Source organism: Nilaparvata lugens, chromosome X, assembly GCF_014356525.2.
Source record: "Nilaparvata lugens isolate BPH chromosome X, ASM1435652v1, whole genome shotgun sequence".
In the NCBI taxonomy this organism is placed as follows: Eukaryota; Metazoa; Arthropoda; class Insecta; order Hemiptera; family Delphacidae; genus Nilaparvata; species Nilaparvata lugens.
Genome location: NC_052518.1, coordinates 104,040,112 through 104,063,086, shown reverse-complemented (window position 1 = coordinate 104,063,086; position 22,975 = coordinate 104,040,112). Strand labels below are relative to the sequence as shown.

Below are 22,975 nucleotides of genomic sequence, written 5' to 3'. Positions count from 1 at the left end.
AAGCTACAAGCGATTATAACTTTCCATTGAATTATTTACAATACAAGTTCATTCGTAGATAAGGAGCTAAAAGTACATTATAAGCTCCACTAATTTCTACGATACTGGATTAGATTAATTGCAAATAAATTGATAGTATCGAAAAATGAGTTACATCATTTTGATGTATAGATTCCTCATATGATTATAAGTACAGTACGAAAACTGAATATAGATATCTCTTCAACAAGTACGACCATTATAAGCATGGTAATAATCAATACAACGGAATTCTTAATGAATAATTCTATCAAATACTCTGAAGACTTTCCCTATAACTAATATTGCCAACAGAAAAAATTCATATAATTTCTTTCCAGTAATATTCGCTGCAGGGAGAGTCTTCAATAATTAGGAATTTGGTTATATTATGATTTAATAGCAATTGGATTATTGCTATTTCCTTCTATAAGCATAGAAAACCAGACATAATTATTACTGTGATTGATTGAAACCATAAATATTCAAATTGCTAATGATAATGAAAACGCAGAAAAATATCAATTCAGCACATCTTTAAAAGTAGGATATAATTAAAATGATTTGTTAATTGAATTGAATGATATAGTGTGAAGAGTAACTGTATTTTTAGTTATTGAAAAAATATTTCTCATGGTAACCTCCCACCTAAAATACCCGTGTACATACATACCCGTGCTCAAGTTCTATCTCCAGATAAATTAAGAATAAATTTCCGTCAATTTAGAAGACATTCCCGTTAAATTGAATACTGCCATTCATTTTCTTTTTTTTTCTTAAATTATTTGAGCTACAAACATTCAATCGGAATGTAAGTGCTTCAGATATTTTCTTAGTCGACCTTAAGCCTCTGGAATAAGTTGTTTGCTTTTTTTAAAAAAAAGAAAGCATCTCGCTCACACAAGACTGAGGGCCAAGCCACACGAAGCGTTTTTTCGGGCGTTTTCTGATGAATCAGCTGGGCAGGTAAGCTCTCCGATTGGCTGATTATCAGCTGATTCCTGAACGCTAACCTAATCAGAGATTCCTGCCCTGCCAACTCTGAAAACGCCCAATATGGTATCGCTCTGATTCCACATCCCATGCATAACTTTGTTCAGGAAGCCGGATTTTTAGTTGAAAAAGAAATCACTTGCCCAACCATGTTGCAATTATTTCAAATACAATACTGCTGAACAATAAAATTGATGAGGTAGATAATTATATTTGCAGACCAGCCAAAATACACGTGAGATGAGTATATAATAAGATCACATAATTACAAGAATCTGGAAATGACAAATTCAAAGGACCGTTTGCTCAGTGCCAGTTTAGATCAGTTAAAACTGGATCAAACATCAAGTTTCCTTTCATATAATACGATTCATTCTGAGATTAAACTCAGTTTGAGTGTTCACTGTGCAAACGGTGCTCAGTCTCAGTCAGGCATATCTGATACTATTATTAATATTTGTTCAAGTCGGACGAATTCGTGAGTTTATCACGTTGAAGATTATGATAAAAATCAAAAGTTTTTATAATTTTTCTTTACAATGCCAGTATTCGAGTGAACAATTCCTACAAAGGATTTCCAATACATTGTTTTCATTGTTTTGTTTCATTCCCTAAATACAAAGCGTTTATACCAATAATCCTTAAAATTCCCTCGCATAGCTTCGGTCAGTATTGAAGAAATAATGTTTTTTCAATTTCATGGGGCCAAGCCACATGAAACTTTTTTCAGACTGAGTCGACAAGCTCTCAGATTGGCTGATTATCAACTGATTTCCGATTCAGCCAATCGGACAGCTGCCTATCCTGCCGACTCGTCTGAAAACGCCTGAAAACCCGCTTCATGTGGCTTGGCCGTAATAGTGATTGCTAATCGTCAATAACATTTTTAAAAATATCCCTGAAAATTGAGAAATCATGACCATATTATTCAACATTGATCAAGTCAATGTATTTAATTTTCCCCACACAAAACTAAATTATTGGTATCTACAGATACTATTACTTGAAAATTTGGAATATTGAGTATTGAGGAGAGCTTTGGGGGTTGAAGTATCATTATTATGTTTTTCAAGTGATGTCTAAGATAACTGAAGCTAATTATTATGCAATTGTGTTGTTCATTTATTTACAATGCAATTTATTTATTTGTTGCAAGTGTTTTTAGATTGGATGATAACAAAATCTGCAATGAAAGATAAGTATGACATTCATCTATTCACAAATGCATGTTACCTTGAAATTAACTAAAATTATCAATATAATTCAGCATAGGGCTGGTTTGAAATGGTTCATTCTTTCATATTTCCTAACTGTGTTTCATGCCTTTGCATTTTATACTACAGTTTTTCTGTTCAAAAAATGATCTTTCCTCTATCAGTCTTAAAATTCAAGACTTCATTCTGTGGTCCAGTATTGGTAATTTCCTTCAATTTTGCCTTCAGCACTACCAAAACTTCTATAGTGAGGTCCACGTTATAATGGCAGTGGAGAACAACGTTGCCGATCCTCTGTCGTGTCAATGCCTTCTATAGACGGTAGCTGATACAGGTTTATTGTTTTTATATTAACTGTTCAATCTCGTTTAAATAATCGATTATATTATTATTTAAGCAAGAAATGATAATCGGTTGGCATTCATGAAGTTATATAACCATAGCAGCTAAAATTATTTGTGTATTGTTTCATGGCATACTCACGTGATGGAATCTTCTTGAAAACAGTATTGGCCATGAACTCCTGGAAGCGATGTGCGTAGAAGCTGGGTCTATGCACTGACACCGTATCCTACAAATTACCAAATAGCTCGTCAAAAATTCGTCTTCAATCAAATATCGGCAAATACTTCATCTATAAAGAATCATTAGAATCTATTAAGAGCCTAATTGATAATGGATCAATTGAATAAAATCCAGCAATAATTGCTAATTCTAAGTGATTTTCAAGACTTGGTTAAATATCTTCAAACAAATATCGGCAAATACTTCATCTATAAAGAATCATTAGAATCTATTAAGAGCTCAAGGTGGGCCGACCACTAGAACCGTTTTCGTCCGAGCTAGCATCGACCGCAAACTACCGAACGATCCCCCAACAAAGAAAGGAATAGATGCTCGTCCATTGCAACAGGTTTATACGACCGTGCACGGCCATCTCCGGCCGATCAATATTTCGATCCGAATTGAATGGGATTTTCCGGCTCTATTCGGCCGAACTAACTAGTCGAGCTGAGACAACAAAGTGTTCCTAACCTAAAATCGGCCGATCAATTTTTCGATCCGAATTGAATGGGATTTTCCGGCTCTATCCGTCCGAAGTCGAGCTGAGACAACATCATCCTAACCTAAAATTGTTTCACAGTCTTGTTTGTTTTTGTTTTTTGAAGTTGTTCTGTTTTATAAAGTTGTAACTATGGACAATGAAAAGTTGATAAGTTTGGTTCAAGAGCATGTTCCATTGTGGGATATGCGAGACAAAAGATATCATCGTCGTGATGTTCAAAGAAATTTGTGGAAAAAGATTGCTGAACAAATAGGATCGGAAGGTAAGATTATTGTAATGAATAACTAATTTAGTGGATATTTGTTTATTCAATTTTCAAAATCTCAATATAATCATTGTTTATGAAAAATGTTGATGGCTATGATAGTAGTTAATTCAATATTCAATAGTTCAGCCAACTACTGAACTAGACTGACGTAAACTTTTCCAATGGACGACCATATTCGGCCGAATTAACGGCCGGCAGATTCGTCCGATTCAACGGCCGAACGGATCGGTTGAATACGTTTCCAGTGGACGGTTACCCTAATTAATGAATTGAATAAAATCATAGAGAAACAATAGCATAAGTAGATATCCCATGGTATAGGGCGTTTATGTCACAACTTTTACTGTTATCTCAAGCTGATAGTTCATGTAATTCTTTCCCGTGAAGCTGTGTGACACTGGTAGTCTCTCATATTGTGCCGTTCATACACTCTCACCCCAACAAAACAGTAAAATTCGACAATAATCAACAATAATCGGCTTGAGATCACAGTAAAATTTGCGACATAAACGCCCTATACCATGGGATATCTACTTACGCTATTGTTTCTCTATGATAAAATCCAGCAATAATTGCTAATCTAAGTAATTTTCAATTTTCAAAGTTGAGTTGAAAACCCCGTGGGAGACCCAGACAGAGATGGTGGCAACAGGTTAAGACTGACATGGAGAGACTTGGAGCGACAGAAAGAGATGCTGAGGAGCGAACTACGTGGAGACAGTTTGTTGGTGCGGCCAAATATCAACTTAAATGTAGGTGGCCCTGGGAGTAAGTAAGTAAGCACTAACTCGGTAGGTAGAAATAGAAATATTCCGATCTCCCCATGTGAATAACCACTCAATACATGTGAATGAAAATTGACGTAGCAGCAGCTGCTAAGCTTGGTATATCCATATTCTCTATTTCTCGATTTACTCCTTTTCAGTTCGCTTCGATTTCATTTCTTATATTGTAGCTAGTATTCTAATCAGGTCACGTTTTGTATTGGATATTCGATTCATCATTTACAATGGCTCGATCAAATAAAATCAAGTTCTAGATGTTGCAAAAATTCAGTTGAATAATCATGTGCTAGTTCTAGGTAGATGCAGCTAGGAGTAATTACATGTTTCCGGAATAGTATATTACGCTACAAGCACAGAAAGTTAGTGTTTTCGGTATGAGGATAGTTTCCCGGGCGAGGCTTGCCGAGCCCGGGAATATGTTATCTGAATACCGTAAACACCTTTCTGAGAGAGTCACGTACGATATTTTTCGCCACACTACAGGTATAGCTGACACCAAAAAGTTAGGCGGTTTCATGGGTCTCTTGTGCGTTCCAACAGCTGATGTTGTCAAGTAGAGTTGTCATCTAGCTTGGCTCAGGTGATGATTTTTAAATCAAAAGAGACAATAAATAGATGCATTGCATCAGCTGTGAGTAGGTTACACCATGTGACCCACGAAGCTCCCCAACTTTTTGGCATCAGCTATATAAGAATAATAAATCGAATAAGATTTTTTTATGAAGGGGGGGGGAACTTTGATGTCTCATATCTCAAGAACCAGACGTCGTAGGGTACTCAAAGTGGGGTGGAATTTTCCGATCTCACCCTCCTGAACACAATGCACCATATGGCACAGTTGTCCAACCACATTTTTTCAACAATTTTCAAAAAGCGGCCGGAAAGTGTACTCTTTCCGGCCTTAGCCGGAAAGAAGCCTGTTCTGACGTCAGACGAGATTCGTCTGCAAACAATGTCTTTCAGATCTACTGGAAAACAGCTGCTTTCTGTGCAGTGTGGCGAAAAATTCTTAGAGTATGATCTCATTGGATGCACGTGATATCATGCATGACCAAGCGCGCAGATGAGAAACACAATGTGGAAAGAGCCATAGAAACACGTTGTGATTTGCTTGTAGCTGCTCACACTAAACGCCACCAGCAAGTGCACGCGTTCAGTGTGGGTGTTCCTATTCTTGTTTCCAAATTTTGTTGAGGTCTTGAGGAATTCTAATTTTAAACTCTAAAACTACTTATACTACTTTATACTACTTTCTACCATTATACTACTTTATTCGGGTCGAAGTCAAACGAGGACACCGACAGAAGAGGACTAAAAGCACAGACGCAACAATGGAGGACTCCGACAGTTGAAGACTCCGACCCTAGATGACTCCTGGTAAAGAGTCCTCAAATATCGCCTGTGTCAGGTGACAGTTGAGGACTCTTCAATTTTTGCACAGCCCCGTCAGTTGAGGACTGCGACAGTCCAGGACTCCTGATAGTCATCTTATACCAGACTGTACGGTTCGGCCGTTCGGTATTTGAACACAGGTTTGTCGATGTCAATAACCAAATTTGCGAGGTCTTCAAAATGGCAGACAACACCAAAAGAATTATCAGAATTATCATTTGATTACTATGGATTTATCATTAATTAAGTAATATCTTATATCCCATTATTCCTTCCACCTTATGATTAAGTATTGCAACTTTACAACTGTAAATATACCTTAGTTGCTTCTTCATAAAAAATTTCAAACTCGTACCATTTTGATACTTGGATGTCAAATTCTCAGTACATTATAGATTACAAATCTATGTTCAAGAAATGTTGAAGCGAACATACCCATTATAACAGGTACAGTCTGGTATCACAGTAAAATGTATCCCAGACTCTCGCTTGCAGCAAGCGACAGTTGAGGACTCTTCAATTTTGCATAGCCCCGACAGTTGAGGACTGCGCCAGTCCAGGACTCCTGACAAAGAGTCCTCAAATGTCACCTGCGCCAGGCGACAGTTGAAGACTCTTTAATTTTTGCACAGCCCCGACAGTTCAGGACTGAATATCAGTCCTCAAATGTCGCAGTCCTCGACTGTCGCGTCCCCCTTTATTCAATTCCTACCCTAATCTTTCTATAGCATTACTTCATTCTATATTTTGAAAAATATCGATCAATTGTAGTTACCCCGTCATGAAGGATTGATTTCCACGTGTGCTCCAGTTTCTTTTTTAGTCGATAACTCTGAAGAATATCGATAATACCGATGAATAGTAACAGCCTTTCTCCTTTGGCATTTCTTGCAGGTATTCCACCAGGCCTGCAGATATAGACGAGATCATTGAATAACATAAATACAGTGATTACAAAACACATCTTTATAAATAGAACATTTATTTATTTCTCTTCATCTTAATAGATAAATTATACTAACTGAATAAGGAGAAATTTCGATTGATTGAAAATGTTTATAAATAAATACCAACTTTCACTTCCTTGATTGCAATAATTTATTTATCTTCATATAAATACCAATTGTATAAGAAGTTTCGCTTGATTGAAATGGTTTATAAATAAATACCAACTTTCACTTCCTTGTTTAGAATAATTTATTTATCTTCATATAAGCACCAATTGTATAAGAAGTTAAGATTGAAATGGAACAGCAATAATTCTATTTACAAAAAAAAAACGATTTGATTATTTGTGTAGACCAAGAAACAACAATACAATTTACTAGAATCAATAACAATTATTTTTTTAAACTACAGAATCGACGAGTAAGAAAAGAGTAGAGAAAGTTTATTGAACCTTAGCAAACCTTGAAAGGCTGCTTGACAAGGTACCATATACAGAACATGTAAATTAAAATTTACTCAACTGAAAATTATCATTATATTAACTAAATATAATTATTGTAGGCTCCACTCAAAAAATTAAAAGGTACTGTATATTGTCAAACTGGACTTTTTATTTTTCTGAAGGTGAATCTGAACTAGTTTCTGGGTTTAATACAGAGTATAGTTCTTTTAATTTTTTATCTGAATACACTAATATAATTTTATAAGACTAATTTTAGTTATAATTTTTTTGGGGGCAGATTACTTTTTACATGGGGAAAAGGTGGAACAAAATGACTAACAACAAAGCAAAACATTAGTAATGAATTTCGTTGTGATCTAAAATATAATTATTTAACCAAATTTTAACTCAAAATGTAAACTCATATTTACAAACTTGACAAAATTATTTGTTAAAGCAGTGAATGTTCTGATATCAAGGTGTTTCTGGCTAAGTTATTCGGAGTAAATGGTACAACATACCTATCATTCTTTAGATCATACTGTCTTACTTTCAGAACTAAATATAACTTACTGAAAAAATATTCTTAATTAATGTTGAATTTTCTATACTAATGTTGCTATAGAAATATATGTAGAACGCAAGAATCAAAAGGGAATTTCTATGGTTTAGAGTGTAAATCTTTGAGAATATGACAAATAACCTAAACTTTTAATCCTGCATAAATTAAAAAAAGAACAGTTTTGAGCATAATTGTTGTTCCATTACAAATATATAATACGAATGGAATTAAAGTTTCAAACAGGTGTTTTCTTCAAGTTATTGGTTATGGTGATTTAAAGGGTAGGTTGACAAGTAATTTAGTAAAAAGGAAGAAGTTGACATGGACATAAATTAGATTTGACTATACTTAGTTGAGCAGTTTGAATTTTCTCAATTTATTTATTTCAGTACATAATAAATCATAATAATCAAGTATATCTCTATATCAAGTACATGAATGTTCTTGAAGAGAAATTGCTGTCACATCAATCAAATCATGTGTATCATAGGACTAAATTTATTGATCAAGAAGATTAAGCTCAGATAAATCAGATGGTTTTAAAATACTTGTCAAACTTTCAATTTCAAAGATACTGGATTGAAATAAAGTACAAAGCGTATAGCTACAATGGAAGTTATTTTTAATTTCATGCATCAAATGCCCTCCTACTCGAGGGGAGCATTCTTGGAGTCGTTGCGCATTGTCCGCTCAAGCACATCACCAGGAATTGATGATCACCACACTTACAACATGGACAATAATGTGGTTCCAACTGTGCATACCGCTAGGATATCAATGCAAGATGTACGCGCTCTGTTCCCTGGCCGTTTGATTCCCCGTGATGGAGAACTCCATTGGCCCCCTCGCTCACCACACCTCACGGTATGGGTCATTTGATGGAAGTTATTTTTAAAAAAACCAACCTAACTAAACTTCCATTGTAACTACACGCTTCGAACTTTATTTCAATCCAGTATCTTAGACAATGGCCCATATGAATAAAACCAGAGCAAATGCTCATGAGCAAAAGCATTGAGCATAAGGTTTTGCTCATGAGCAAAAGGTAGAAGCAAAAGCATTTGCTCATTTTGATATGAATAAGCTTTACCTTATACTCTTACCTTATGCTCCTGAACTCTGGAGCAAATGCTCACGTATTTTAAAGATTTTTCATCAGCTGATTCGCTTTTGTAGCCTTAATTTGTATTTATAGCTCACGGAAGCGCTAAATATGCAAACAGGGGGCACCGCTTGTGCTCTGTTTTCTATTTTTTATGAATACAGTTTTAGGTTAGTTGACTTTAGATTTTTTTGAGCGTGAAAAAATGTCATCTCCATAATAATCTTCAGCATATCCTTATAATATCAATAGCCTTCTTATAATCGTCTACACTCTCATATTCTTAAATGCCTATTTTCTATTTTGTGATGGCTATCTTTATAACAGATAGCTTTTGTATTTATTCTTTTGTAGGAATAATGGTGATATTTATCATGGTTGAATCTAAAAAGAGTTCTATAGTTCTACACTATTGGTTGTGATAGTATCTGGTATAGTTTCCTCTTCCTCATACGAATTAGTTGAGCCATTTTACTATGAGCAAAAGGTGATAAGCTGCTCTAGACTAGACTCACCTTTTTTGAAGCATTTGCTTCAAAAGTTGAGCAAATGCTCTAGTTTATTCATACAATTTTGAGCAAAAGCTTTTACTTTTGAGCAAATGCTCAAACTATTTTTTTGATGAGCATGAGCAAAAGGTTTTGCTCACGTTTATTCATAGAAAATGAAGCAAATGCTCCATATTTTAGAAGTATGAGCAAATGCTCAACTTTATTCATATGGGCCATTGAAAGTTCGATAAGCATTTTAAAATAACCCGATCTATTTGCGCCCCGCCCTGCATTATGTAGGCACTGAAATAAATAAATACATTGAGAAAATTCTAACTGCTCGATTAATTATACTCAAATTGATTTATTTTTAAGGGGCTATAAAAAGCAAGGATCTACATGCTCAAATCCCGGACCATTCAGGACCGGAGGCAGCAATTCACATCAATTTCTGGTGATGTGTTTGAACGGGCAATGCGTAAGGACTCCAAGAATACGTCACTTGAGAAGGCGAGGCATTTGATGGATGTAATTTTCAAAAACTAACGTGACTAGCTTTCTGTTATTAAACTACAGGTTCTGATCTTCATTTCAATCAAATATCTGAATTGAGTTTGAAAAGTATTTTAAAACTACCCGATCCATCTGCGCCACTCTAAATGAGAGTGCTACTGGCTGATACCCAAATGCACTCATAAATACTATCAAAATATTACAACAAATCAATATTAAATTACAACTAGAATATAAAATAGGCTACATAACAAACATAAAAGCAACTGTCCTACCTTTTGAATTACCTTAATCGGTAACCTGAAGTGAGTTTAATGAGCATATAAACGGCAATCACTCATCCTCCAATGCTTTTATCAATTAAAAGTAAAATGACTCATCTTTAAAATAATTGACATGACCAGTCCTTATACCCCTTTAATTGATTGATTGAGTACTTTATTTATGTAGATTACAATATATACTGGCTTATACACTTATACAATAGCTTACAATACAGCAAAATTATAGATGAATTTACATAATATAGACTAAGAAAATAATTATTGAACTGTATATGATATGAAAAAGTAATTTGTAATATAATAACTATAGATAATTAAATTGTTATGCATCTACATAAATTGGCGGAGCTTTGGACATATCAATGTCCATTTTTCGGAAAGAATATTAAAAATATCCTCCCCACTAACTCTCTACCAAAACTTTAATAGGAGGTCACTGGATGCTTTGAATATCAAAAACACTTGTTTTCAAACTTAAATTCCATATTGGGGTAAAAGAAACGAGACGGGACAACGCTACCTGTACACTGGGCTAGTGTTCCAAAAAAGTTCATCCTCTAACTCTCGACTAGCATACTTTATTGTCCTCTGATTCCGCTTCATTACTTCCATTAGTGAGTGGCCCGTGTGCTTTCTTGAAGGCAATTCTAGCTGGTAGCACTAAATTATCTATTACTTTGCACCTTACATCTATACTTTTATTTTCTACAATATTATTGAATCTAAGGCAGTGATCCAGTACTTGTAATTGAATTATTCCCAATGGTTCATTTGATCAAACTCAACTTGTTCACAAGCAATCTAAGTCAGATACAGACCTGACTGATTTTAGACCGATACAGACAGTGTATACAGGCCAACTAGAGTTAAGTTACATACAATTCGATGATTAATGAACGTACGATTTTTTGGCGTCCTTTCGAATTCTATTAGATTGAACACAACTTGGCAAACATATGATGTGTATCATGTTCCATTCAATCTCGTAGAATTTATAAGGACGGCAAACAAATGTATGTCCAAAAATCGATGTGGGCTTTACCATAGAGAAATAATAGCGTAAGTAGATATCCCATGGAATTGGACGTTTATGTCGCAACTTTCACTGTTATCTCAAGCTGATAGTCCACGTAATTCTTTCCCGTGAAGCGGTGTGACACTGGTAGTCTCTCATATTGTGCCGTTCATACACTTGAGGTAACAGTAAAAGTTGCAACATAAACGCCCTATACCATGGGATATCTACTTACGCTATAGTTTCTCTATGATAAAGCCCACATCGATTTGACTAAATTTGTATTCATCATCGATAGTAATGTGTGTGTTTATCCAATCACTGTATGCTACCACTGGTTTACAGCTGAGATTGCCTTCAAGTAACCACACTGGTCCACCAATATATTCCTCGGAGTGGAAACCACGAAAATGTCGAAATTCAATAACAATAGGCGACCACTGAAGGGTAACCAGAACTTCTACCTGTCCATCGACGGTCCCGTCTCGTTTAACCCTAAATTCCATATTGTTCTTTATTTATTAATTGATGAGAATTGGGTTAACTTACGGAACATCATCTTCCTCGTCAATGGGCTCACTCTCCGCTTGAATACTTTCCATGGCAGTAGAATGAGCGACCAATCTCTGCCTGTTGATCGAGCGGGTTCTATTCAAGTTGATAGAAACCTTACTCTCCTTCGTTTCTTCATGTTCTGTGCCTTGTTTCGCTTGCCGTTTCTCCTGTTAGTTAAATGCACAAGTACTTCAAATAAATCTTAAACTTTTTAAAAAATACACACAATCAACAAGATAACGTTTTAAATTTTATGGCCTGGTTGCATAAACGTCTCTTAAGGGGCGTTTGCATTTGTTGATGTTGTAGCAACTTGGGGAACCCTGTTGTTTCACTGCTCCTCCGTCTCAAGGCCCAGGAAGCGGGCCACCCCACAGGGGCTGGCGGCTGTCAGTAGTGTCGGCTCCGAAGGGCAGCTGAAAAGATACTCCGTGCTGTGGGGTCCGCCATGTATCACGCACACCATCAGTCATTCTGGACATTCTGGCTCAACTTACACTTACGCGACTCAAGTCGAGAAGAGACTCGACTCTAGTCGAGAGCATGTGTTTTCAAATGGTGATGTCGCGGAGACTAGAATCTACTGTCACCATTTGGAAACACATGCTCTCGACTAGAGTCGAGTTTCTTCTCGACATGAGTCGCCTAAGTGTGAGTTGAGCCTAACTGTTCACAATCACAGAGTAGCCCGATATCAGTTGAGCAAGGATGATGCGGGTTCATCTGTGCAGGAATTCTCATCAGCATTTATTTGGGGTGGAAACCCACCAAACACGTTTACATTAGTCAAGTTTACTTGACTTCAAGAAAACGTGGAACAGCAATTTTTGCGAAATGAACGACTGCTGCAAACTTGAACTCAATAGTACATGCAGAGTTAATCAGTTGAGTAGTTCAGACGTGATGATGCGGGATTCGTGAATTTCCTATCCCTAATTCTTTCCTTTATTATATCATATATTATTTAGTTTTTCTTGGAAACCCACATTTTCATCAACATTTTGCAGTCCAAAACAAATACAATATTCAGAAAAGAAAAACAGGCTATTGCCCAAAACTTCTATTTCTTACTTTTTTCTCAAATAGTCCAAAAATTATGAAGGTTATATCCACCAAATCATAAGTCTTGAAAACATGAATTAAAATTGAAACAAACCATTTCAAATTTTTGTTAGGTTGATAATTAAACTTTAAAAAACAACAGAAAACAAATTTCTAATTCAAAGAATATAAATAAAAAATCTGTGTTGTTTCTTATTTGGAAACGATTAAGGCCGTGCAAAGGCTAAAAATAAACTTTCTACTGGTGATATTTTTCAAAGTTTTTCGATTTGTATATCATCAAACTATCAAAATGAAATAGTTTTCTCAGGGAAACATTTTTTTCCAATCATTACTTTTCGAGATATGAGCGCCTAAAGTTTAAATTTTCGGGACAGAACATTTCAAATTCGGTAAGAGATAAATCCATGAAATTTAGAGGATGGTACATGGTAATTTTGATTAAATAGAACAAAAATTTTCTGAAGATATACATTTCTGAAAAAGTTATTCAATTTACTAAAAATGACCAAAAATGACTTTCAGTTGAGTTATTTTTGGTAATTTTTGGGTAATTGAATAACTTCTCAAAAATTGATATTTTCAAAAGATTTTTGTTTTATTCAATCAACAATACCGTGAAGAATTTATCCTCTGAATCGCATGGATTTATCTTTTACCGAATTTGAAATGTTGTCCCAAACTTTGGGCGCTCATATCTCAAAAAGTAATGATCGAAAAAAAAATGTTTTCCTGAGAAAACGTTTTCATTTTGATAGCTTGATGATATACAAATCGAAAAACTTTGAAAAATATCTCCAGTAGAAAGTTTATTTTTAGTCTTTGCACAGCCTTAAATGAAAAACTAGAATAATTATAAAGTGAACTGAAATATGAATGATGATAGCAATAAAAAAATGAATGACAATAACAATAAAATATGAGAGATGAAAACAGAAATATTTCAACTGAGTTGTGGTCGATGTTGTAGAAACGTTCCATGATGAAATAAAAACACATAGATGTTGTCAGTTTTCTACACTTTAATTTGGTACACGACCATGGTTTCGTGACCACACAGGTCACATTTTCAAGCTGACTAAAACTAAAACGGACATATTGGGCTGTTCAAAATAATACATGGTAGCCAACTTAACCTAAAGAAATAAAATAGCCTACTAAATAATTTGATGCATTGAGACAATAATAAATGGTGAGTTTCATAATCTAATAATGTTTAAAAATTCCAAAATATATTTTAGTAGAATTGAATAAATATATTAATCTATGAAACTAATCAGAAAGAAAGAATAATCATGTAGCCTAAGTAAGTTTGAAAGTTGGGAAACAGCTGAGAGGAGTGAATGTAGTCTGTTTACCATTCCAATCAAAATTGTAAATATAACCTATTTCTATGAATTTAGGATCGAAGTTAAAGAATTCCCACAGTTAGATTAATGGAAAACACAAAGAACTTGAAAATTAAAAGAACTAACCCTATAAATAATTAAGTAGAATTGAATAAATATATTATCTATGAAACTAATCAGAAAGAATAATCATGTAGCCGAAGTAAGTTGGAAGTTAGGGAACAGCTGAGAGGGGTGAATGTAGTCTGTTTACCATTCCAATTAAAATTGTAAATATAACCTATTTCAATGAATGTGAGATTGAAATGAAAGAATCCTTATAGTTAAAGTAATTAAAAACATAAAGAACTTGAAAATTAAAAGAACTAATCCTATAAATAATTTTAATCTCAAGATAAGTCAAAAAGATAAGTCATATTAAAAACTGTGAAGCTGATATTTTAGGAAATGTGGTTTGATGGTCTAATTGAATAAATTGAATGGATGGCAAATGAATGAATGATTATGCTAGCTCTAATCACACTATAACCTGAATGACTAAGAAGTACATAAATTTTCCAACTACAAGTACAATATTTATTCTACAGCAGATCTTAAATTATCAGAAAAAATCTAATCCTACTATTGTGTGTTGTACAGTTATTGTTGTGAGGTGACTATTGTGTTTGCTTAGTTACTTCTTAAAACCATTTTACTAATGTAGCAGTTAACAAATTCCAACTGTTCGTTAAGGTTGTCACTGTTTGGACATCCAATGATTTTTTTTTTTTTTTTTTTGAAAAAACTAACAGGGACAACCTACAGATACTTGCTGCTCACCTGGACAAAAGTGAAGAAGTCAACCACAACAAACTTTTGAGTAACCAGTGCATCGAAATTCTCAGTAAAACCAAAACCAACACACCACACAAAAAGAACAATAATTGTAGTGTCATCATCAAGAAAATTGAAGATAAAGTGAAAGAGTCTAACCTAGTTCTTACAAAATCAGACAAAGGAAACACAACTGTCATTTTGAAAAAAGAGGACTATGTGGAGAAAGTTGAAAACTTTATATCAGAAAACAACTTTGAGAATCTAGACAGAGACCCAACTGAAAAATACAACACAACAGTAAGATCCAAAGTGAATGGAAGCAGAATTTTAGGCAATACATGGGACAGAAGAAAACTAATCAACATGAACCCCCTGACACCTCGACTATTTGGTCTTCCCAAGTTACACAAGGCAGGAGCTCCTATAAGACCTGTGGTTTCCTTCATAGGTTCACCTACCCACAAACTCTCATTCAAGATAAACAGTCTGTTCCGAAACTACACAGCATTCAAACCACAATATAGTGTTAAAAACTCAGTTGAACTTACAGAAAAACTATCCAAGTTGAATTTCCCACCGAATTCCACCATAGTCTCATTTGATGTAAAGAATTTATTTACTAGTGTCCCTGTACAGGAAAGCATTGAACAGGCCAAGACTATCCTAGAAAACTCACCTATCAACCCAGATCAGATCCACGAATTAGTGACACTCATGGAAGTTTGCACCAACCAAAATTTTTTCAAGTTCAATGGCCATATTTATCAACAAAAACATGGACTAGCTATGGGCTCACCTCTTTCACCACTGTTAGCTGAAATATTCATGGACAAATTTGAAAAAGAAATCCTCAATGCTCCACGTTTCAGAAACTACATAGGGTACTGGTTTCGGTATGTAGATGATGTTCTTTGCTTATGGAATGGATCAAATAGACAACTAGATCTATTCCACAACTTTATCAACAACATCCACCAAAACATCAAGTTTACAAAAGAAGTGGGTGTCAACAACTCCATCAACTACCTGGACTTAACTATTAGTGAACAAGAAGGAAAACACAAATTTGCAATATTCAGAAAACCTACGAGCACGGACACAGTTATACCAAACTCATCTTGCCATCCACAATCACATAAATCAGCAGCATTCCATTCAATACTAGACAGACTAATACACATCCCATTAGATCACACAGATTTCAAAACAGAACTGGACACCATCCTAAAAATTGCAGAGAACAATGGATACAACAATAGGTTCATAATTAGATTACTCCAAAAGAAGAAAAACCAGAAGATACTGAAAGAAATATACACAAGTTCAAACCCACAGGATGAAGTAAAATGGATCACAATACCATATTTAGGATTAGTTTCAGAGAAGATAGGAAGGCTACTTAGAAGGAATGGTTTTAGAGTGGCCTTCAAAACCATTCCAACTCTACACAAAATGTTGAACATGTCAAAAGACAAAATTGAAAAATGGGATAAAAGTGGAGTGTATCTGTTGAAGTGTGGGGAGTGCAATGCCCAATATGTAGGTCAGACAGGAAGAAAATTCAGAATCAGGATCTTAGAGCACAAAACAGCATGGGAGCACAAGAAGGACACATCCAAATTTGCAGAGCACTTAATCACGGCAGGACACAGCTTTGATCACACCAAAGATGTGAACATTCTACATGTATGCGAAAAAGGAAGGCTTTTGAATATTTTAGAAGCAATGGAAATCCAAAAAATCATTGGATGTCCAAACAGTGACAACCTTAACGAACAGTTGGAATTTGTTAACTGCTACATTAGTAAAATGGTTTTAAGAAGTAACTAAGCAAACACAATAGTCACCTCACAACAATAACTGTACAACACACAATAGTAGGATTAGATTTTTTCTGATAATTTAAGATCTGCTGTAGAATAAATATTGTACTTGTAGTTGGAAAATTTATGTACTTCTTAGTCATTCAGGTTATAGTGTGATTAGAGCTAGCATAATCATTCATTCATTTGCCATCCATTCAATTTATTCAATTAGACCATCAAACCACATTTCCTAAAATATCAGCTTCACAGTTTTTAATATGACTTATCTTTTTGACTTATCTTGAGATTAAAATTATTTATAGGATTAGTTCTTTTAATTTTCAAGTTCTTTATGTTTTTAATTACTTTAACTATAAGGATTCTTTCATTTCAATCTCACATTCATTGAAATAGGTTATATTTACAATTTTAATTGGAATGGTAACAGACTACATTCACCCCTCTCAGCTGTTCCCTAACTTCCAACTTACTTCGGCTACATGATTATTCTTTCTGATTAGTTTCATAGATTAATATATTTATTCAATTCTACTTAATTATTTATAGGGTTAGTTCTTTTAATTTTCAAGTTCTTTGTGTTTTCCATTAATCTAACTGTGGGAATTCTTTAACTTCGATCCTAAATTCATAGAAATAGGTTATATTTACAATTTTGATTGGAATGGTAAACAGACTACATTCACTCCTCTCAGCTGTTTCCCAACTTTCAAACTTACTTAGGCTACATGATTATTCTTTCTTTCTGATTAGTTTCATAGATTAATATATTTATTCAATTCTACTAAAATATATTTTGGAATTTTTAAACATTATTAGATTATGAAACTCACCATTTATTATTGTCTCAATGCATCAAATTATTTAGTAGGCTATTTTATTTCTTTAGGTTAAGTTGGCTACCATGTATTATTTTGAACAGCCCAATATGTCCGTTTTAGTTTTAGTCAGCTTGAAAATGTGACCTGTGTGGTCACGAAACCATGGTCGTGTACCAAATTAAAGTGTAGAAAACTGACAACATCTATGTGTTTTTATTTCAAAACAGAAATACAAAACATAATGAACAATAACCATAAACCACCATTACTCGGACTAGGAAATAATTTCCAGAATAATATGTGGTCTTACCAGGGTAGTGAAAGGATGACCTGCTGTAATAATTCAAATTGGAAAACCTATGGCAAGGTTCACGTTATAATGGCAATGGGGAAAGATAGGAGAACAGCGCTGGCGATTCTTTGCCTTGCCACTGCCTTCTATAGAGGATAGCTGATATCGGTAAATCAAATACTGCCATTATAACGTGGACCTCACTACAGTTAGAACGTCTAGATTGAATAATAATACTGAGGGTGATGCCCACATAAGCTCTCAGGCTTGTGCGTGGGTAATGAGAGAGAGGGAAGATGATGAGAGATGACGACTACTTTTTAGGTAGTTGGGACCGAAGGGGGTTATCGTCTCCTCTGAAAGTCGAGGTGGCTGTATCTATGTGATTGTGCTGTGGTCAAAAACTTTTGCCCCGGTCGAGATTCGAACTCGGGTTCTCCTGATTATTAGACCAGCGCGTTATCACGCACTCCAACGAGCCACCCAATAATTGTCTGTATACTATTGAGAAGGTTTCAGGATTCAACCGCATTTTTTCACTGCAAGAAAGATTAGTGATCTGGTCATGTTATTAGGAATATTTGCTTTTCATGTCACATGAAAAAAGCTTGAAATAAAATTGAGGTTTGACGGGAAGATAAGTGATAAAAGTCCTATGTTCCGCTCGTTCAGGAACCATTTTTGAATTTTCAGATTTTTTAGTATGTTAATACGTTTCAAATGATGTTAATGAAAGAGTATAGATACAGGAAAAATAAAATATGAATGCAAACACGCCATAGATGAGATGATACACAATGTGATGAATCAAATAGAATATGAAAGCAGGCATAACATATAGGATGATTTACAATGTGATCTATTGAACAAATAAAATATGAATGCAAGCATAACATAGATGAGATGAGATACGTTGTGAAAAATCATTTGAACAAATGGATTAAAAAAAAAACATTGTTTGTTACGTACAGCCTTTTCTCTCAACGCTTGATCCAAGTTATGAACGCCAACGAGCAAGCTGTAATCCATGATTTTGAAGCTTTCCAAGACCTGAAAAACCCAATAATTCCATTAAATTTCCAATATTAATAAATAAAACCATCAGTATTTTACTTTTCATAACAGAATGTGTCCATACTTCAGTGGATAAAGCAGAAGAAGTGGTTTGTTCTTCTGTTAGCACTACAGTCCGGGGTGTACCTTGGCTTTCTATACGATTTGCCTCCACTCGTCTCGTACAACGGCTTTTCACTTCCAACATCTCACTGACATTCCATCTCAGTCCTGTAGCCATCGTTTCCTTGGCATCTTCTTCTTCTTCTTCTTGTTCCTATCATGTAACCTATGAGCATCTGCCTCTGGATCCATTCGATAGGGATGTCCAAACCCCTCTATTTCTTCCACCTCGAATATTTCTGCTTAGAACAAGTCAAGGAGTCATTGAAATATACAAGAACTCTTTGACTTGTTCTAAGTAGAAATATTCGAGGTTGAAAAAGAGTGGAAAGAATCTCAATGTCTGAATAAAATCATTTCAATAGCAGAAATTTCAATCAGTTGAATGCCTAGTGTGAGTCGTATTTGCAGGGAAAATTGGAGAACTGGACTTCTATTAGATAAAGGCTCGATTGCACGAAAGCCTGTTAAATTTTAGTCATGAATGAATAAAGATAGTCTCTAAGACTGGACACTGCGATTGTTTAGATGAAAATCTAAGTGTGTCTTGAAATCGTCGACAGTTTTTACCACAAAAAGAATTACTTTATAAATAAAAATGCATGGAACAGTGAGAACTGATATTTCTTTGAATGAATCTCGGCAAGTGTAGTTGACTTTGAAGCCTAATCCTGCTAGATATCGTATTGCCCTTATTTACAGAATAAATATTTTATATAAGTTCTGCAAAGATGTAGTTTCCTCAAGTTCTAAGCCATGATAAATGTGATTAAATTAGTGAAAAATACAGGACTTTTCCTGTTCCAAGGGGTACATATGTTACAATGATCCGTAGCACAAATAGATTAGTACTTGTCAGTTTTTCGATAAGTGCATCCCACGAAAGGTTTATATTATCAGATCTAAAGCAGTTGCTCTGTGAAATTTCCAACTAAGGTGTCTCCAATACTAATTACCGGTTCAAAGAAATAATTTTCAAAACCAAACTCCATACATTAGCTCTAATTGGAACAAACTGATTAAAACGATTTGTTATAACACTGAACAATAGAGTTAGTAAGAGTAATAGCATGAGAAGATATCCCATTGCATAGGTCGTTCATGTTCCAAGTTTGAAGCCGTTTTTTGTTAACTCAAGTTGATTACTGTCAACTACTAATCTATTAATAGTGTTTTGGACGGGTGAGATTGTAAGAACTGCACAGTATGAGAGACTATCAGCATCACATAGCTTCTAGACAATAACTAATACGATAATCGGCTTGAGTTAGCATTGGAATTTGAAACATAAACGCCCTATGCCATGGGATATATTTTTGTGCTATCTCTTCTCTATGGTGATAGCATTTATTTCAAGATCATTGAGGCTCCAATCATTAAACATCAAGATTGTATCGTCAGCGTACAAAGTAACATTAAAGTGGGCCGTCCACTGGAACCGATTTCGTCCGAACTAGAATCGGCCGAAAACTAACGAACTCGTCCGAACGATCCCCTAACAAAGAAAGCTATGCTCGTCCATTGCAACAGGTTCATACGGCCGTGCACGGCCGTCTCCGGCCGATTAAGTTTTCGATCCAAATTGAATGGGATTTTCCATGATGTTGCTGAGACAACAAAGTGTTCCTAACCTAAAATCGGCCGATCAATTTTTCGATCCGAATTGAATGGGATTTTCCGGCTCTATCCGGTCGAAGTCGAGCTGAGATAACATCATCCTAACCTCAAAATTGTTTCACAGTCTTGTCTGATTTTGTTTTTTGAACGTGTTCTGTTTTATAAAGTTTTAACTATGGACAATGAAAAGTTGATAAGTTTGGTTCAAGAGCAATGTTTCATTGTGGGATGTGAGAGACAAAAGATATCATCGTCTTTATGTTCAAAGGAATCTGTGGACAAAGATTGCTGAACAAATAGGATCTGAAGGTAAGATTATTGTAATGAATAACTAATTTGGTGGATATTTGTTTATTGAATTTTTAAAATTTTAATAGAATCATTATGAAAAGTTTTGGTGGCTATGATAGTAGTTAATTCAATAATTGGCAACTGGACTGACGTAAACGGTTCCAATGGACGACCATATTCGGCCGAATTAACGGCCGGCAGATTCATCCAATCCAACGGCCGAACGGATCGGTTGAATACGGTTCCAGTGGACGACCATATTCGGCCGAATTAACGGCCGGCAGATTCGTCCAATCCAACGGCCGAACGGATCGGTTGAATACGGTTCCAGTGGACGGTTACGCCTATTGGGAAGCCAAGTAAAATATTAAATAGTTGAACAATTGGTGATAAAATTCAACTCACCCGACAATCCCTTTGGATAGTTTTGACTAATGCGTTGTAAGTGTCGGCTTCAAGGAAGATTCCTGACGAATGATGCTCCATGAAATCCAGATCTTTATAGGTTGGAGACTTTTTCTGTCTCTCTGATTTGGAAGCCTGAAACACGAATAGAATTTATTATTGACTAGCAGGTAACCCGTGCTCCGCAAAGGTCGAATTAAGAACTTAAGATCTTAATTAAGAACAAACTGAAAACTTGACCTACTGAAATCTTCAAGAATTTAAAATAAGCCTATAACCATCCTCGGTAATTAAGAATCTGTAAAGCCGTGTTTTCGTAACGGGCAGACGACAGAATTCACTTTAAATTAACATTGGTTCTTATGGGAGTGTTCACCCATCGGCAGAAAGTTGAGCAGAAAAAAAGAACTATTCAAATCAGAGACGAACTGTCGTTCATTTTGCCGTTCATTTTAAGGCCTATCAACACAATGCTATTTTGCTTCGACCGATCACTGCTCGTGAACCGTTTTGTCGAAAAAGAACTAATTTCGGGATTCTGTCGACGGGAACAGACAGCTTCGAAATATTTTTCTGCTCTGATCACGTGACACCAGCAGAATATTCTTTCTCTGGATCAGACGCCATGTTCTTTTTATCCTCAATCTTTAATTGTTGAATGGTTTGTTTTGATATTGGTTGTCAGATTTCGGATCGCTACTATTATACTGTGAAATTAATTTTCATTAGAAAATTGAGGTATAAAATATTTCCATTGGTTTCTTTATTCTTATAATTTTTACAAGAGAAATTGAAAATGGATTTACAACAGAAAGGCGTGAAATTAATTATAAATTTTATGCGACAGTTCAAAGTTTAGTACTTTCCAGACCTGCACAACGAATTACCTATTTGAAAAGTAGAATATGGTTAAAAATTGCTGATGTGAAAGAGGATAGAGGAGTCAAGTAAGTAGACTTAAATTTCTCATAATAAAGTAGGCTAGATCTACCGTACACAATTTGATACAATTTTTATAAGTAGCCTACCAGCATGTTTACAATTTTTATTCAGGTAGCCTCCTACTGTAGTAGGTCTTTAATAACCTAGTCTCTAGGTCTAAATTGCTATCTTTTTCATTTTTCAAGAAGTTAGAAGTAGGTAGACAAAGGTTTATTTATTTTAAGTATAATTTCTAGTATTTACTTAATAATAATGTAATAATAATGTAAAGCCTAGACTAGCCAGTTTGTGTATGGTAGAGAATTATCACAAGAAAGAGAGAAATCTAATCAACTATATAGATTTAAACTCATTCAAGCTTGGTTGATTAGATTAACATTAAATGATCAGATTCAGAACATTATTCAACCAAGATATCATTTTGCATTTCATGATAAGATAAGATAGCATTTCATGCTAATAATCTTTTACACTTTCATTGAGTTGGCCTAATCACAAAATACATTTTTTTAATGCAGCTAGTAGTTTTCACAAACAGATTTATTGAAAATAACATCATCATTTGACTTTGAAGTATTTCATTACATTCTAAGTCCTAAACTTCCATTATCCTTGTTGCACCTCAAAATATTGTAAACACATAGTTTATCAATACAATAACAAAACTAACCTGACTATTAGAACATTTACTTTGTCTTTGGTACCTATCTATGAATTAATCTTCTTTTAATTC

The 22,975-nt window shown here is 34.8% G+C and overlaps 1 protein-coding gene across 10 annotated transcripts in view; it reads right to left on the bottom strand.

The window, feature by feature from the left end:
- LOC111044940 (phosphatidylinositol 4-phosphate 5-kinase type-1 alpha) overlaps positions 1–22,975 on the bottom strand; it is a 153,881-nt gene that overhangs the window by 77,272 nt on the left and 53,634 nt on the right. For all 10 annotated transcript variants that reach the window (XM_022330206.2, XM_022330212.2, XM_039442921.1 and 7 more), the window contains exons 8-12: positions 21,301–21,435; positions 18,781–18,861; positions 11,643–11,815; positions 6,512–6,644; positions 2,709–2,796 (exon numbers count right to left, since the gene is read on the bottom strand). In XM_022330206.2, coding sequence (XP_022185898.1) covers positions 2,709–2,796; positions 6,512–6,644; positions 11,643–11,815; positions 18,781–18,861; positions 21,301–21,435 — 610 coding nt within the window. The remainder of the gene's footprint in view (positions 1–2,708; positions 2,797–6,511; positions 6,645–11,642; positions 11,816–18,780; positions 18,862–21,300; positions 21,436–22,975) is intronic.